General features: G+C 40.3%; 1 protein-coding gene across 1 annotated transcript in view; it reads right to left on the reverse strand.

Annotated features, from left to right (window-relative positions):
* Positions 1-17,500, reverse strand: part of LOC307140120 (serine/threonine-protein kinase 32B-like) — a gene marked incomplete at both ends in the record, with an annotated part of 25,101 nt that overhangs the window by 7,488 nt on the left and 113 nt on the right. The window contains 6 exons of the mRNA XM_079839365.1: positions 3,496-3,584; positions 3,677-3,766; positions 3,950-3,987; positions 5,385-5,558; positions 8,844-8,995; positions 9,871-9,926. Coding sequence (XP_079695491.1) covers positions 3,496-3,584; positions 3,677-3,766; positions 3,950-3,987; positions 5,385-5,558; positions 8,844-8,995; positions 9,871-9,926 — 599 coding nt within the window. The remainder of the gene's footprint in view (positions 1-3,495; positions 3,585-3,676; positions 3,767-3,949; positions 3,988-5,384; positions 5,559-8,843; positions 8,996-9,870; positions 9,927-17,500) is intronic.

Raw genomic sequence — 17,500 nt, forward strand, 5'->3', positions numbered from 1 at the left:
CTGGAGCTGGATTGGGGGTGTGTGAGCCTGTAGGCCGTGTGTTTTCCAGTGGTTAGATCAACACATTTATGTGCGCATCTGTTACGCAGGACATCAGTTCTGACCCCATCTCTTCCCTAATCGTCCCTCACTAACATAACATTTCTCGTTTTTATTTGTTGACGAAAATGACAGTTGATTTTCCTCATAGTTTTTGTCATCCAACACTAGTTTTTATTTAGTTATCGTCTCGTTTTCGTCAGTGAAAAAAGGTTGTTGATGAAAATTATGAGACAAATTATTTGTCAACGAAATGAAGACTGGTTCACACTAACCCTCATGTTCACGCGACGCCTCTGCACTTACTCATGATTACTTATTTGGAAAAGTAATGCGTTACTTTACTAGTTAAGCAAGTAATCTGATTGTGTTACTTAAATAACAATATGTGTTTTTTTATCACTGCTACAGACCGTCAGAGACAGTGGAAACATAGTGGAAGCTGTATATCCGGGAGTTCACATCGGATTATATCGGATCATCGTTACTTGCACTGGACACAGATCAGAGACCCACTGGTTCCACAGGGTTTCATTGGGGTCCATTGCTGAGGTGAGTGTTCACATGAACCAGGGTTCTGCTCGAGAGCTTCATGCTCTCTCTGCTTAGGTCCAATGAATCTTATAGATGCTCATATTCGATGTCCCACTTGCTTAGGCATTGATCGGATTAGGGTTAGGGTTAGGTCCCAATGCCCCCTTCTCATCAGAATGTCATAGATATCATTGTACATGCATATAGACAGTTCCAGCATCTGTTAAATGCCATTCAACTCAGGGGCGGTGGCTACTTCTTGCCACATGGGCATCACCTTGCACATTCACAAGATTTAACAGACTCAATGTGGCCCCCATTCCTTTGGTCAGTCCTGCTGTATTGTCGGACAGTATTTAGGTGGGTGTAGTCCTTGTGACGGTTGTATTCGTCTCCCACTACGCTTGACCGTCTCTGGCAGTCTGTAACGGGTGTAGCCTTGGTTCTGTGAATAGTGGAAGACCGCCAGAGTCTTTGGTCACTCGGACAGAGAGAAGGACTTCAGAGACCAACTGTGATGTGAACAGAATGGATATTCCAACACGGTCACTGGTCAGGGTCAAGGGTGACAAATCAATCTTGATTTGAGTCGTGAGACGCGACTCCTTCCTCTACGTTTGACCGTCTCTGGAGGTCTTCCACTATTCACAGAACCAAGGCTATACCAGTAACCGGCGTTTTCTCTCTTTATCTCTGGGGGAAAATATGATGTGCACATTCTAGAGACTGGAAAAAACTAAATCTGCGTCGTTTTAGGTATTTGACTTGATATACTTCATATTTTTGTTAAATTCCTGTCAAAATATTTGACCAATTACAGTGGGGCAAAAGAGCATTTAGTTCTCCCACTTTAAAAGATGAGAGAGGCCTGTAATTTTCATCATAGGTGCACTTCAACTATGAGAGACAGAATGAGGAAAAAAATCCAGAAATTCACATTGTCTGATTTTTAAAGAATGTATTTGAAATTATGGTGGAAAACAAGTATTTGGTCAATAACAAAAGTTCATCTCAATACTTTGTTATACACCCTTTGTTGGCAATGACAGAGGTCGAGTCTCCACAAGGTTTTTGCACACTGTTGCTGGTAGTTTGACCCATTCCTCATGCAGATCTCCTCTAGAGCAGGGATGTTTTGGGGCTGTCGCTGATTTTCAACTCCCTCCAGAGATTTTCTATGGGGTTGAGATCTGGAGACTGGCTAAGCCACTCCAGGACCTTGAAATGCTTCCGAAGCCACTCCTTCTGTTGCCCGGCCGGTGTGTTGGGGATCATAGTCATGCTGAAAGACCCAGCCACGCTTCATCTTCAATGCCCTTGCTGATGGAAGGAGGTTTTTACTCAAGGCCTCATTCGTTCTTTCCTTTACACGGATCAGTCGTCCTGGTCCCTTTGCAGAAAAACAGCCCCAGAGCATGATGCCCCCCCCCCCATGCTTCACAGTAGGTGTGGTGTTCTTCTTTCTCCTCCAAACACGACAAGTTGAGTTTTTACCAAAAAGTTATATTTTGGTTTCATCTGACCACATGACATTCTCCCAATCCTCTTCTGGTTCATGGTTCTGGGATTTTTGCTCACCGTTCTTGTGATCATTTTGACCCCTCGGGGTGGGATCTTGCGTGGAGCCCCAGATGGAGGGAGATTATCAGTGCTCTTGTATGTCTTGCTCCACAGTTGATTTCTTCACACCAGCTGCTTACCTATTGCAGATTCAGATTCCAGCCTGGATCAGGTCTACAGTTTAGTTTCTGGTGTCCTTTGACAGCTCTTTGGTCTTGGCCATAGTGGAGTTTGGAGTCTGAGGGCCTGTTCACACCGGGACGATTTTCGCACGCGTTTATCGCCGACGTTTAACGCCTCGGGACTAAACAATGGGCGCCAATGTGAGTGTTCACACCGGCAAAACGCCAGGCGTAAAAGCGTCATTTTTAAAAAAACGCCTCGGGTTCGTTTTTTTATTTTGACGCGGCGCGTAAAAAACTGTCCGACCAATGAGATCGTCGCTTTTGTTCACGTGCCTGGAGCTGCTGAAGTGACAGTAAAACACGACTTGGTGGCGCTCAAGCACAAAACAGTCTTGCCGAGCACACATTGATACGACGAAGAAGTAGTAAGAAGACAAAGAAGAAGATGAACTGCTAATGCTGCTTGCCAGTTAGCAAAAAGTGTGTGAATGGTTTTGTCCATATACATAATATGTCTGTGGTTTTGGCAAGCACGTAAATACTGTCTCTCTTCTCCTTCTGTGTGACAAGCGAGTGTCAGAGGCTTAAAGTGCCGCAGCGCCATCTTGTGTACCGCGAGCGCATCGACTGAATGTGCGCGCTCACTCGGCGCAGCGCCAGTGGAAATCGCTTGGGTGTGAACACTCAAGACGCGACGAAAAACGGCACGAAAAACGCTGGCGATAAGCGCGCGCGATATTCGTCCCGGTGTGTACAGGCCTTGACTGTTTGAATGTGGACAGGTGTCTTTTATACTGATAACCAGTTCAAACAGGGGCCATTAATACAGGGAACCAGTGGAGGACAGAGGAGCCTCTTAAAGAAGAAGTTACAGGTCTGAGAGAGACAGAAATCTTGCTTTTTTTATAGGTGACCAAATACTTATTTTCCACCGTAATTTGCAAATAAATTCTTTAAAAATGTGATTTTCTCATTCTGTCTCTCATAGTTGAAGTGTACCTATGATGACTATTACAGGCCTCTCTCATCTTTTAAAGTGGGAGAACTTGCACAATTGGTGGCTGACTAAATACTTTTTTGCCCCACTGTATCACATATTTGATATCAGTATTAATCATCTTTAAGTTGGACATAGTTAACAATCACGTGCAAGAGAAGGGAAATCTGATTTTCCCAGAATGCTTCCATACGGAGTTCACAAACACAGAGTGTGTCATGGCATGTGTCCTGAACTCACCGACCCTCGCAGGAGCTCATAGGCCGTGATGCCGAGAGACCACCAGTCCACCGCGTACGCATAACCCGGACCAGCAAACACTTCTGGTGCTGTGAGAAAACCACACACACTCGCAGCTCTCAAACACAACAGCAGGATCAGTACTGACGACACACAGCAGTAATGCGGCCAGTAAACTCACCCATGTAGGGTTTGGTTCCTGCCAGAGACGAGGCTTTTTCTGAGCCCTTCAGGACTGTGGCCACATTAAAGTCAGTGATGTGGACGTGACCTACGACACACACACACACACACACACACACACACACACACACACACACACACACACACACACACACACACACACACACACACACACACACAGCTGCTCTTTGAGCAATAAGACCAAATGCCTCATTATCATCATTATCTTCTCAGAGTATCAGCAGCGACTGATGTAAACAGTGCAACTCACCATGTTCATCCAGGAGAATGTTGTCTGGCTTTATATCACTAGAGGGAACAACACACACACACACACACACACACACACACACACACACACAGCAGTGAGTAGCGACTTTATACATATCATGTGATAAAATATCAGTCAATCAAACAAACATATTTTAACCCCTTAACTGTCAGCCCCCTTTTTGAGAATACACATGAAAATGCCCTATCCAAACTTAAAGCGCTGTAATTCAAGAATGCTTTGGAATATAGACCTAAGTTTGGTCTTGTTTTAAAGCAGACACTCAGCAGAGCATTGCTGAAGAAAGCAATTCAAAATATGAAAGTATTAAAAAATTGAATAAATTTACTGTAAATAAAAAACACTGTACTAAATATTTTTTTTTTATATATAAAATATATATTTTACAAAAATGTTTTAATCTAAAATGACTATAAAATCAAAGCCATATGTCTAACCAAGATGTGTTCCAAATTTGAAGTTGATATCACAAAAATGTAAGTTCCCATGAGATGTTGTTTAGGCGCTGTACCAAAAACAGCCACCGGGTGTCATTGAAATTCCATTGATTGTTTTTTGATGCATTTTCCTGTAAATTTCTGTCCAAATATCTCTTCCATCACAAAACGGTCACCAAATATGGAACCTCGAGACTCAAACCTTTCCGACGATATGTGTCTTGATTAGAAACGATTCTGATTATAAAGTAGTTCAAATAAATGTTGTGAAATGAAAAGTATTAAAAGAATTTAAAGTACCATTTCCATGGTAACGCAACGTCCAATTTCAAAACGGTTTTCATAGGATGAATTTTGAGTGTGTAAGCTTTCCAATGATACCTAATTTATGATAATTACTTAAATATATGATACGAAAAAAAGGCGATCAAAAAAAAGAGCCAGCGGTGACAGTTAAGAGGTTTTAATGATGTAACTTTATTAGAACTACTCTGTGGTTGTGTTGTAGTTAAAGGCACGACAACTTTGTGTTGTAGTTAAAGGCACGACAACAAGACAATCTAAACCAAGACCAGAACAGCCCTCCTCAAATTCATCTAAGAGATCCATATCTACTGTCTCATATTTAATCAATAAATAAATATAAAATATAAATAAATGTATATATCATTATTTAACTTAAATACTCAGACTCATATACACAAATGATTCGGTTTATTGGTTCGCATTTAAACCAGGACAACGGGTTCATTCAATAATCTACAATAAGGGTCATTCCTGGTATTCGGCGACACTTTGACGTGAAATTTTGAAAATCAAACTCAGTTTTGGAAATAAATGTTGTGTGTCATGATACAGTGACACCTGAAGAATTATTTTGGTCAAGCTCGGGTAAATAAATTTACCCATTTACTAAACAAAATCAAAATGTCGGCCCTGTTAGGGACACTTCTTAGCCACCTCATGTCTGCTCTCACCGGTGGATGATGTGCTCGCGCTGCAGGTAGCAGAGCGCTAACGCTAGCTCACAGATGTACAGCTTCACCGTTTCCTCTTTAAAGTGAACCTTCTGCTGCAGATGAAACCGCAAATCGCCACCCAGCAACAGATCCACCACCATAAACAGATCCTCCTCATCCTGGAACGAAAACCTGCGGACAGGAGAGAGTCTGCATCAGTCCTCGGAAGAGGCTTTAAATAAAGATGCTATAGAGCCATCCGGTGTCAACTCAACTCCCGGCTCAACTTTTGATTTTGTTAATATTTTTTCTCAGGAAAGACAAAGATAAACAGTGATGAAAGCCAGAATAGTAAATGTCACAGATGTGTATGGACTGAGTAATCACTGTTTTGTAGAGGCTCAAAATGAAAATTTTGACCTTGGAGCCAAATCACAGGGGTGTAAACATGACTTTAGAAAGATGGCAGCATCATTATTTAATGTTCACACAGAGATTGGTAGATCTATTAGTGAAATCTGTTGACTTTATCAATCTGTGTGTCATTATATGCCAACGGTGAGCGCTCAAACATGGGACATAAGCACTTCTGGTGTGTCTTTGACTCAAGTTTGCATGTCTGTAAGTCCAGAAGTATTAAAAATATCTGAATATCCTTCTAGATTCTGGTTCTTAACAAACATTTATTTTAGTTTTTTTCAATTTAAAGGCCGTCGATGTTCAGTTCCAGAGATATGGAGATCTCAATGCGGCTCCATGAGTAAATTGTACACATTTCCAGCGGTGACCAAATGTGGGTCACTTTAGATAAAGCTGATACTTTTTTCTTTTAAAGAGGAATATCTGAAGAACAAATAATGTTGAAACTAGAAATCTATCTCGTGTTTTTCTCTAAACACAATAGCGTAACATTCCTTTCTGAGTGCCATAAATGTTCTTTTTCTAAAGTTGTCATGCCTGTAACTCTAAAAGTGTTCAAGATATCTCAATATCCTTCTAGATTCTCACTCTTAATAAACTTTTCTTTTGGAAACTTTATTTTTAAGGCCCTAAATAGCTCAGTCACAGAGATATAGGGATGTCAATGCGGTAACGTGTAGTTATCATACTGGGTATTTAAACTCTTGGTGGCTTAAGAAGCTGTTAAAATGAACAAAATCCCATCTTCCAAATATCCCTAAAACTGATTCAAATATAGATTCATAAAAATAAACTTTGAGAAACAGTTTGTGTCCTTCAATGTAACCATTTTCAGTGGATTTTTGGCACTCAGAGAGTTATGTTTTATACAATTCTTTTGATAGAGGGAAACATTTCAACATTATTCTTCTGAAATTCCTCTTCACAATTTGCACATGGAGCTGCTTTGAGATCCTGATCCTCTGGGACTGAACCATCGAGGGCCTTTAAAATGAAGAAACCAAAATAAATGTTTGTTAAGAAGCAGAATCTAGAAGGATATTTAGATATCTTGAATACTTCTGGAGTTACAGGCATGCAAACTTGAGACAAAGAACATTTATGGCACTCAGAAAGGAATGTTCTACGCAATTGTGTTGATAGAAAAACACGAGATAGATTTCTAGTTTCAACATTATTTGTTCTTCACACATTCTTCTTTAAAAGAAAAAAGTATCACCTGTATGAAAAGTGACCCACATTTGGTTTTCGATAGAATAATGCTGATGCTATCTTTCAAAAGTTTTTTTTTCCGATTGCTGGAAAAGTGCACAATTTACTAATGGAGCCGCATTGAGATCTCCATATTTCTGGAACTGAACCATCGACGGCCTTTAAAATAATGAAACCAAGAGAAAAGTTTGTTAAGAACCAGAATCCAGAAGGATATTAAGATATCTTTAATACTTCCTGAGTTACAGGCATGCAAACTTGAGTCAAAGACACACCAGAAGTGCTTATTCCCCATGTTTGAGCGCTCACCATTGACATATAATGACACACAGATTGATAAAGTCAACAGATTTCACTAATAGATCTACCAATCTCTGTGTGAGAATACAATAATGATGCTGCCATCTTTCAAAAGTCATGTTTACACCCCTGTGATTTGATCCCAGGTGAAAATGGTCATTTTGAGCCTCAATATACACTCACCTAAAGGATTATTAGGAACACCTGTTCAATTTCTCATTAATGCATTAATCTAATCAACCAATCACTTGGCAGTTGCTTCAATGCATTTAGGGGTGTGGTCCTGGTCAATCTCCTGAACTCCACACTGAATGTCGGAATGGGAAAGAAAGGTGATTTAAGCAGTTTTGAGCGTGGCATGGTTGTTGGTGCCAGACGGGCCGGTCTGAGTATTTCACAATCTGCTCAGTTACTGGGATTTTCACACACAACCATTTCTAGGGTTTACAAAGAATGGTGTGAAAAGGGAAAAGCATCCAGTATGCGGCAGTCCTGTGGGAGAAAATGCCTTGTTGATGCTAGAGGTCAGAGGAGAATGGGCCGACTGATTCAAGCTGATAGAAGAGCAACTTTGACTGAAATAACCACTCGTTACAACCGAGGTCTGCAGCAAAGCATTTGTGAAGCCACAACACACACAACCTTGAGGCGGATGGGCTACAACAGCAGAAGACCCCACCGGGTACCACTCATCTCCACTACAAAGAGGAAAAAGAGGCGACAATTTGCACCAGCTCACCAAAATTGGACAGTTGAAGACTGTAAAAATGTTGCCTGGTCTGATGAGTCTGGATTTCTGTTGAGACATTCAGATGGTAGAGTCAGAATTTGGCGTAAACAGAATGAGAACATGGATCCATCATGCCTTGTTCCCACTGTGCAGGCTGGTGGTGGTGGTGTAATGGTGTGGGGGATGTTTTCTTGGCACACTTTAGGCCCCTTAGTGCCAATTGGGCATGGTTTAAATGCCACGGCCTACCTGAGCATTGTTTCTGCCCATGTCCATCCCTTTATGAGCACCATGTCCCCATCCTCTGATGGCTACTTCCAGCAGGATAATGCTCCGTCACAAAGCTCCAATCATTTCAAACTGGTTTCTTGAACATGGCAATGAGTTCACTGGACTAAAATGGCCGCCACAGTCCCCAGATCTCAACCCAATAGAGCATCTTTGGGATGTGGTGGAACGGGAGCTTCGTGCCCTGGATGTGCATCCCACAAATCTCCATCAACTGCAGATGCTCTCCTATCAATATGGCCAACATTTCTAAAGAATGCTTTCAGCAGCTTGTTGAGTCAATGCCACGTAGAATGAAGGCAGTTCTGAAGGCCAAAGGGGTCAAACACAGTATTAGTGTGTGTTCCTAATAATCCTTTAGGTGAGTGTATGTCTGTGACATTTACTATTGAGGCTTTCATCATGTCTTAACTCAGAAAAAAATATTAACTAAACAAAACATTTGACCCGGGGAAGTTTCCAGAATTTGGTTGATTTGACACGGAATGAGTAAGTGTGAGATGTGTGTGTGGCCAGAGGAGACTCACCAGAGGTTGACGAGGAACGGGTGCTGGAGGCGGCGCATCACCTGCAGCTCTCTGAGGACGTTTCTGACTTCATCTCGCTCGATGCACTGCTGCTTGTTCACGTACTTCATGGCGTACATCTTCCTGGAGTCTCTCTTCTGCACGATACACACCTGTTTCAATCATCACAGTGACGGACGGACACATTAACACTGTCTCATCCACCAGAGGGCGCTTCTCCCATCATGAACTTCTCCTCCCATAACCCATTGCCTGGACTCATTGTGTGTGATTACTTCCAGCTCTGTGTCATTATCCTGTTAAAGCCTTGTGTTTTCACACATTCATGCAAAGTCGTGTATGTTGTTACGCATTTCTGAGCGTTTGTCCTGGTTTCCCGTGTCTTGGTTTTTGAATCTCTGCCCAAATGACGGGATAGTTCACCCAAAAATAAAAAAAATCTGTCATCATTTGCTCTCCCTCAAGTTGTTCTAAACGTGTATGAGTTTAAGATACTTTGGTAATCCTCAACCGTTCTTCACAATATCTAACATGCGTGACACACATTACCCCGGTTAGTCACGGCTTTTGTGTGTAAAACGAGTTCAGACTGCATGTACATGTGAGTGATGTGAGCTCCATTAATGTTTTCTGACACCGCCACTAAAAATATCACAAATACAGCAGCCTTCAGCGGTACACAGAGAGACAGAGATCAGAGTGTTAATGTACCACAGCCTGCAGCACACACACACACACACACACACACACACACACACACACACACACACACACACGTCCATCACAGAACACTGAGAGAAAGAGACCAATGCACTCATTCTTCCCTTAATACTGGAAACACTGCAGGCAGAATCACTCTCACAGCACTCATAGCATTATATATATATATATGTGTGTGTGTGTGTGTGTGTGTGTGTGTGTGTGTGTGTGTGTGTGTGTGTGTGTGTGTGTGTGTGTGTGTGTGTGTGTGTGTGTGTGTGTGTGTGTGTGTGTGTGTGTGTGTGTGTGTGTGTGTGTTTGCGCTCACCTTTCCAAAGCTTCCCTTCCCAATGGCTCTGAGAATCTGAAAGTGGTCAAAGGAAACTAAAAGAGAAAAAACACACACACACACACACACAATCTGTGTGAATAGTTAATGTGCTGAAACTCAGATGTGCTCAGGATGAAACACACACACACACACACACACACACACACACACACACGTCTGTGCTTGCACCTGCGTAACCATATTTTAGTGACAAAGAAGTGAACTAAACTTGACAAAACCTCCTTTTGGGGACGTCATTGTTAGTAAGAACAGTGTAGTGTGTGTGTGTGTGTGTGTGTGTGTGTGTGTGTGTGTGTGTGTGTGTGTGTGTGTGTGTCTGTGTGTGAGTGTGAGTGTGAGTGTGTGTGTGTGTGTGTGTGTGTGTGTGTGTGTGTGTGTGTGTGTGTGTGTGTGTGTGTGTGTGTGTGTGTGTGTGTGTGTGTGTGTGTGTGTGTGTGTGTGTGTGTGAGTGTGAGTGTGTGTGTCTGTGTGTGAGTGTGTGTGTGTGTGTGTGTGTGTGTGTGTGTGTGTCTGTCTGTGTCTGTGTGAGAGTGTGTGAGTGTGTGTCTGTGTCTGAGTGTGTGTGTGTCTGTGTGAGAGTGTGTGTGTGTGTGTGTGTGTGTGTGTGTGTGTGTGTGTGTGTTTACAGTCTCAATGGCTCTGTGTTGGATGAACGTCTGACACACACGGCACACAAAATTGGGAGCACTTCAGGATTTTCAAAGTTGTCATCCCTGGTGAAAAAAAGTATATTTTATTGTATTCAAATATATTCTCTTTTTCAATAGTATATTGTAAATATACTAACTAAAATTGTACCATGTTTAAATATATAAAAAGTATATTAACATCATATTTTCACAATGTAACTTTTAATGCACTTAAAGGGGTGCTTCCGTGGTTTTTTTCTAGGCTTGGTTGTGTTTATGGGGTGCAGTATAACATGCCTTAATACTTCTTTTTTTTTTAAAACGCCATATTATCTTATATTTGACCTTTATTCCACACCGCTGTCTCCACTGTCCTGTGAGCGGCTCGTTTGCTTCCTGCTTCTATGAAGCCCATCCCTCCGACAAACGCAATGGTCTTAGATTGGTTAGATGGCCAAATGTAGTTTGTAGTTCTGTATCAGCTCTCTCTCTCTCTTTCGTAATGACTGCGATGTGGCCACGCCCACTTTGTCGCGTGTTCGCGGGGGCAGTGTTTGTTAATAGCAGGTGTTTATGATGTCACCAACCCGGGAAGAAGCTTGTTGTAGTCCAAACTGGCCGTTTTTGTAGGCAATAAACTGCCATAACTTTAAAAGACAATTTTAAATTGTCTTTCATTGCATTGAACTTTCAGCGCTTTAACTCTGCAGATACTGTTTATGCTCAAGCAGCAACATTACACACTAAAGCTAAAAAAGTGAAATCGCATGCAATACCCCTTTAAAATAATTGTATTTTAGTATATTTTAGGAAAATATATTTTAGAAAAATATACTTAAAATGAAAGTTTTGTCTACTTTTTAAAAGTTTACTTATTCGAACATTACTTTAAATATATTTTTAGTATATTTTAAAGTGTGCTCAAATTTGTCATTCTAACAATGCACTGAAAGCACATTTTAAAAATACATATTAAATATGCTTAATTTGTAGTATATTTAAAGTTAAATTTGAGTAATGTTTAATTAAATTCAGTTTATTTATATAGCACAATTAAAAACAGCTGCCGCTGACCAATGTGCTGTACCAAAAGAATAAATAACCGTAGGAAAAAACAGAAACAAAACATAAGGTATAAATATATAGACATGAAGACAATCCAGGAGAAGCCACAACAAACATGCAAGACAGATCAATCAAATAAAAATGATTTTAACTTTGATTTAAAAATGGATAGTGTGGACGCAGTTCTGATTTGCAACGGCAATCTATTCCAAAGTCTCGGGGCAGCTCCCGTTAGATTTCTGGCCGCAGCATTTTGAACTACTTGGAGGCGGTTTTAAGGAAGATTGACCAATCCCCAAATAGAGAGAATTACAATAGTCAAGCCTAGTGGTAATGAAAGAATGGATAACTTTTTCAAAGTTATTAAACGAGAGAAAGGACTTTGTTTTTATCAAGGCTTGCAGCTGATTTGAGTTTACACTGGCAGAGAAGAATCGTGGAGGTTTGCAGCCTGAACATTGATGGCGACGATAAACTGGCTCGGAATAAAATGGCCTAACGTTATGCAATGCCGAAAGAACTGGATTGTATTGTATATTCTGTTTACAGATGCTGTTTCTTCACGAGTTTTTGCTGTCAACAGCCTCTGATGTGCAAGCGGCCAGCAGACGCAAGTGTAAAATTGAGCAGCTCATCAGAAAAGTGAATATAATGTGTCATTTATATTTGTGTATAGAGGGTCATTGGAATTGGTCCAATAATGTAAATGTTTTTTTTTTTAATCTTCCAGTGTTCTTTTAATGAAAAACATAGTGAGATGATTTTGTTTAGTTTTGCTGAAGTTTTTGGGCTTGTTAATGGAACGTCTCTTCACAGCCTTGGTCGCACATTTAAACTACTGTATTGTGTGATATTATGTAATTCAAAGTATATTGTACAATGTATAGCTAAGTAATAATACATAATATTGTTATTGACTACAAAGTGTATATTTTTTAGTATTTAGGGAAGGTAAAAATAAATAAACCTGAAAAATTAATTTATTCATAGTCTATTGCTTATGTGTTCTGAAGACACTGGTAATTAATTTGTAAAGTACATATAACACAAATAAATATACTTATAATAAAAATAAAGTACACTTAACACAAATAAAGTATACTTATAACACAAAGTATACTTATAATACAAATAAAGCACATTTAACATCACTAATCAAGCATGTAATTAGTCCCTATACTTAAAGCATACTAAGCATACTTAAAGTTGTTCCAATTTAGCACATAAAAGTACACTAAATACACTTCAAATTATGCTTTAATACAACTTATTTACAACTAAAATATACTTAGTACAAAATTAGTTGTTTCAAAATATCACACTTCAAGTTAGCTAATCATTAACACACTTCAAGTATACTGATAATTAGTCTTGCTGCAAGTATACTTAGCATACTTTTTTTCACTAGGGATCTGATTGGTTGAAGGATGAGTGTGTCGCACTCTTCAAGTAAACACTGGGTTTTCAAACATATGTGAAGTTTGCAGTGAAGAGTTTTACATGCTGGTCTGTTATTGTAGGCATATCGACTAAATAATGACGCCCCCAAACATGACCTGAACACAACAAACCGTGATTGGCTGCTTGACATGTCAGTCAGACGGTCATTGGCCAATGAGAGTCCAGAGCATCTGCCGTGAGTCTGAATGTCTGGCTCATAGACTATAGAAAAAGATGGAGGACTCGCGCGACTCCAAGGCCTTCCACTATAGAAAAACAAAGCATGATTATCCCAGAACTAACCGTTGATATCTTGCGCCGATTACGCCACTTTGCCAGAAATCACCTTTAGAGAAAATTATTTGAAATGTAATTATTTCTTTTGGCTGGCATCCGTTTCGATTAAATGGAGAAGGTGTAGGTTCATGACCTATAAATGCTCTTCACAGGATGTGTGCGGCAGACTCTCTGCGCGAGACTAGTGTTTATAACTGTATACAGCGCATCCGGACAGTATTCTGCGCTTCACTTTTACACATGTTGTCATGTTACAGCCTTATTCCAAAATGGATTAAATTCATTATTTCCCTCAAATTCTATAAACAATAACAATGACAACGTGAAAGAAGTTTGTTTGAAATCTTTGCAAATGAATTAAAAATAAAAACAATCCCATGTCCATCAGTATTCCCAGCCTTTGCTCAATCACAGCCTCAGGTGTTTCTGAGTTTGATGCTAAAGCTCGGCTGTGTTTGGGCAGTTCCTCCCGTCCTTCAGTGCAGGATCTCTCGAGCTCCATCAGGATGGATGGGGAGCTTTGGCCATGTTCAGATCTCCAGAGATGCTGAAACGGGTCTGGACTCCGGCTGGGCCACTCAAGCACATTCCCAGAGTCGTCCCGGAGCCACTCCTGTGTTCTGGCTGAGCTTCGGGTCGCTGTCCTGTTGATGAACCTTCACCCCAGTCTGAGGTCTAGAGCGCTCTGGAGCAGGTCTTCATCCAGGATTCATCTTTCCCTGATCCTGACTAGTGTCCCAGTTCCTGAAACACATCCCCACATCGTTATGCTGCCCCCACCATGATCACTGTAGGGATGGGATTGGCCAGGGGATGAGCGGAGCCTGGGTTCCTCCATTCAGGACAAAGAGTTCAATCTGTGTTTCATCAGACCAGAGAATTGTGTTCCTCATGATCTGAGATCCTTCAGGAGCCGTTTGGGAAACTCCAGACGGCCTTTCCCTGAGGAGGGGCTTCCATCTGGCCACGCCCCCACACAGGCCTGATTGGTGGAGAGCTGCAGAGATGGTTGTTCTTCTGGAAGGTTCTCATCAGAGAAACGCTGGAGCTCTGTCAGAGTGACCATCGGGTTCTTGACCTCCCTGACTAAGGCCCTTCTCCCCCGATCGCTCAGCTCTAGGAAGAGTCCTGGTGCTCCCAAACTTCCTCATGTGCGAATGATGGAGGCCTGAGCTCATCTGGACCTTCAATGTTTCCTTCCCCAGGTCTGAGCCTGTCTCTGAGTCTCCAAACGATTCCTTCATGGCTTGGTTTGTGCTCATGCACTGTTAACTTTGGGACCTTATATAGACAGGTGTGTGCCTTTCCACATCATGTCCAATCAGCTGAACTGACCACAGGTGGACTCCAGTCGAGCTGTAGAAACACCTCAGGAGGATCAGTGGAAACAGGAGCACCGGAGCTCAATGAGCATCATGGCAAAGCTATGGATACTTATAATTTTTACATTTTTAATTTTAAATACATTTGCAAAGATTTCAAACAAACTTCTTTCATGTTGTCATTATGGGGTATTGTTTGTAGAATTTGAGGAAAATAATGAATTTAATCAGTTTTAAAATAACCCTGTAACATAACAAAATGTGGAAAAGCGAAGCGCTGAATACTGTCCGGATGTATGTAAAGTTCTTAAAATTATTACTCTGTATTTTGTGCTCTCTTACATTTTCTGCTAGTATTTTATTAATTTTTACGCTTGTGCAGTTTTTCTCTTCGCATGTTGTGGGCTTGTTTTTCCAAGTCTTGCAATTCGCGTCTCATGTAAATTAGGGCGGGTTTAAGCATCACCATTGGTCCACTAGTTCTATATTGACAGCTCCTCCTCCATCCAATCACCCTAATAAAACCAAGGAAAACATCATTTTAAAGAACGTTTTACACTTCACGAGCATTGTACCGTTTCATTAGAGAGAAACTATCATCATAACACAGAGAAAGGTCTTCAAGGCAAACGTTTGGTTGTTATCCTTTCGAACAGTATAATGTTTGTCTTAATGTGATCATTTTAACAGTAGCCCTCACTTTGAATGTACAACAATTAAAGGGTTTGTTTAATTTACATTGGAATAAAAGTAAAAATTAAACACATATAACAAATAAATATATGTTTTGTTAAACAAATTAAAAAGGGGGGAAAGGACCTTTTTTTACGGAATTTGGAAAAACATAAACATAATTCATAGGGCCATATCCTCCTGGGACCCACAAATAGACTTTTGTCCATTGTAGTGGACGTTATATTTTAGTGAATTTCTCTGACATCATAAATGTCCCATGTCTCAGTCTGGATGTCCTGTAAAGAGCACATTCTGGGCTTTGCAGAGATACCAAACATTTGGAGGTTTCACCAGGACAACAACAAATTCTTGGTCTTTAAATACGGCGGACATTAATGTTTAGCACTCTTATGGAAATATGATAATATTTTTTAATTACAATTTAAATCTGATTAATTTTTAAATTGTTTGTTATAAATCAACATCTCAGGAAAATGTTATGGGTTTCTAATCAAAATATGACTTTTTGTAACAAAACAGGGCATTGATTTCATAAATGTGAACCCACTGTAGAGACGCCAGGACTAAATCATGATTATCAGGCATTCTGGAGACATAACAAGATAACATATCAATATTCCTATGAAATATTAGATATTATAATGAAAATGTTGCCAATTATTAATCCCATTATTACACTTCTTTTTTCATTACATGTTGCACCAAGAACACATTAATATGCAAATTAGATGCTGTGTATAGATACATTGTATTGAATGGGAAAATCCAAGTATGGCCATTTTACCCACATATTGTATAAAGTAAAATGGTATGTCAATGCATTTCATAACATAGTTCAGAATCATCTTTAAACAAAGTTTGGTTAAAAAAAAATCCTGAAACCTAAAAATGTATTGGTGAATTAAAAATAAATCCCATTGTTTTTGCCTATACATGCAATTTCATGTCATTTAATTTTTTTAACAACTCAGTCCTGATGTCAACTACAGAGGACATATCATAACATTTGAATAAAATATAATTTTTCAAAAATGTTATTTTTTTCCATGTTTCTTATGCTCTAAGTCGAAACAATGTAAAGACATGGAAAAATACTATATTCAAAACACTTTTTTTTCTGGGTCCCAGGAGGATATACAAATGAAAATATGCATTTGAAGCTATAATTAAATATAGTGCGTATTATATGTTTATGGTTTTGCCGAGTAGATGACGCATGCGCAGTTACTTTCCACACATGCACGCGCGCCTAATTCTTATGCGTGTAATAATTTCCTTCAGTTTAATTTAAATTTGTATATATATATTCAAGTTTATAATTAGACAGCGTTGTGTTTTGTAAACAACTGTGCACTGAAAATTACCCCAAAGTGTCCAGCCCACTCAAATACTGTTATAACATATTTAGGGATCCGCAACTTGAAGAAAATCGCGTACATGAAAAATATAAAAACATTGGACACAACTATGGGACAAGATCGTGCAGCAGAAAGCATCACAACAGTGAAAGGAACCCCGAGGTTGTAAATGATGTTTCCTGTACACTCTAAAAAAAAAAAAAGTACTATCTGGCACCAAAAGTGGTTCTTGGCTCGTAATCATAGGGGAACCTTTTTTAGTGCTATATAGCACCAATTTTGGTGCTTCAGCGGTTCTTCAGCGGTTCTTCAGCGGTTCTTCGGCGGTTCTTCAGCGGTTCTTTGACTAAGGTGCTATATAGCACCGCTACCATATACAGAACATGTTAAGATATGGCGCTATATAGCACCAAAAGTGGTTCCTCTATGATTACGACGAAGAACCATTTTCAGTGCCATATAGAACCTTTTTTTTTTTTAGGGTGTATTTTGCCTGGGGCCCCGAATCACTAAATCAGTCTAACAGACAGACAGAAGTTACACAGAACGCGTTTTAAACATGCGAGAACAGGGAACGGGGGAACTCAAGACAAGGTGGACTTTAAACTTGAGCGACGAGTCACGCGAACGCATCAGCGCAGAATCTCCTCCGCGTTCTGTGGGAACGGCTGCTATCTAACACAGACCCCGCTCGTGTCCGCGAACGCGTCGCTCGGCTCATTATAAACTCCTCACGGGAACGAGCGCGTTCAAACAGCCTCCGCCCTGCATACACCTTCACCTGTCCTCGCAGAAACAC

This window comes from Gobio gobio (assembly GCF_949357685.1).
Source record: "Gobio gobio genome assembly, chromosome: 16".
Lineage (NCBI taxonomy): Eukaryota > Metazoa > Chordata > Actinopteri > Cypriniformes > Gobionidae > Gobio > Gobio gobio.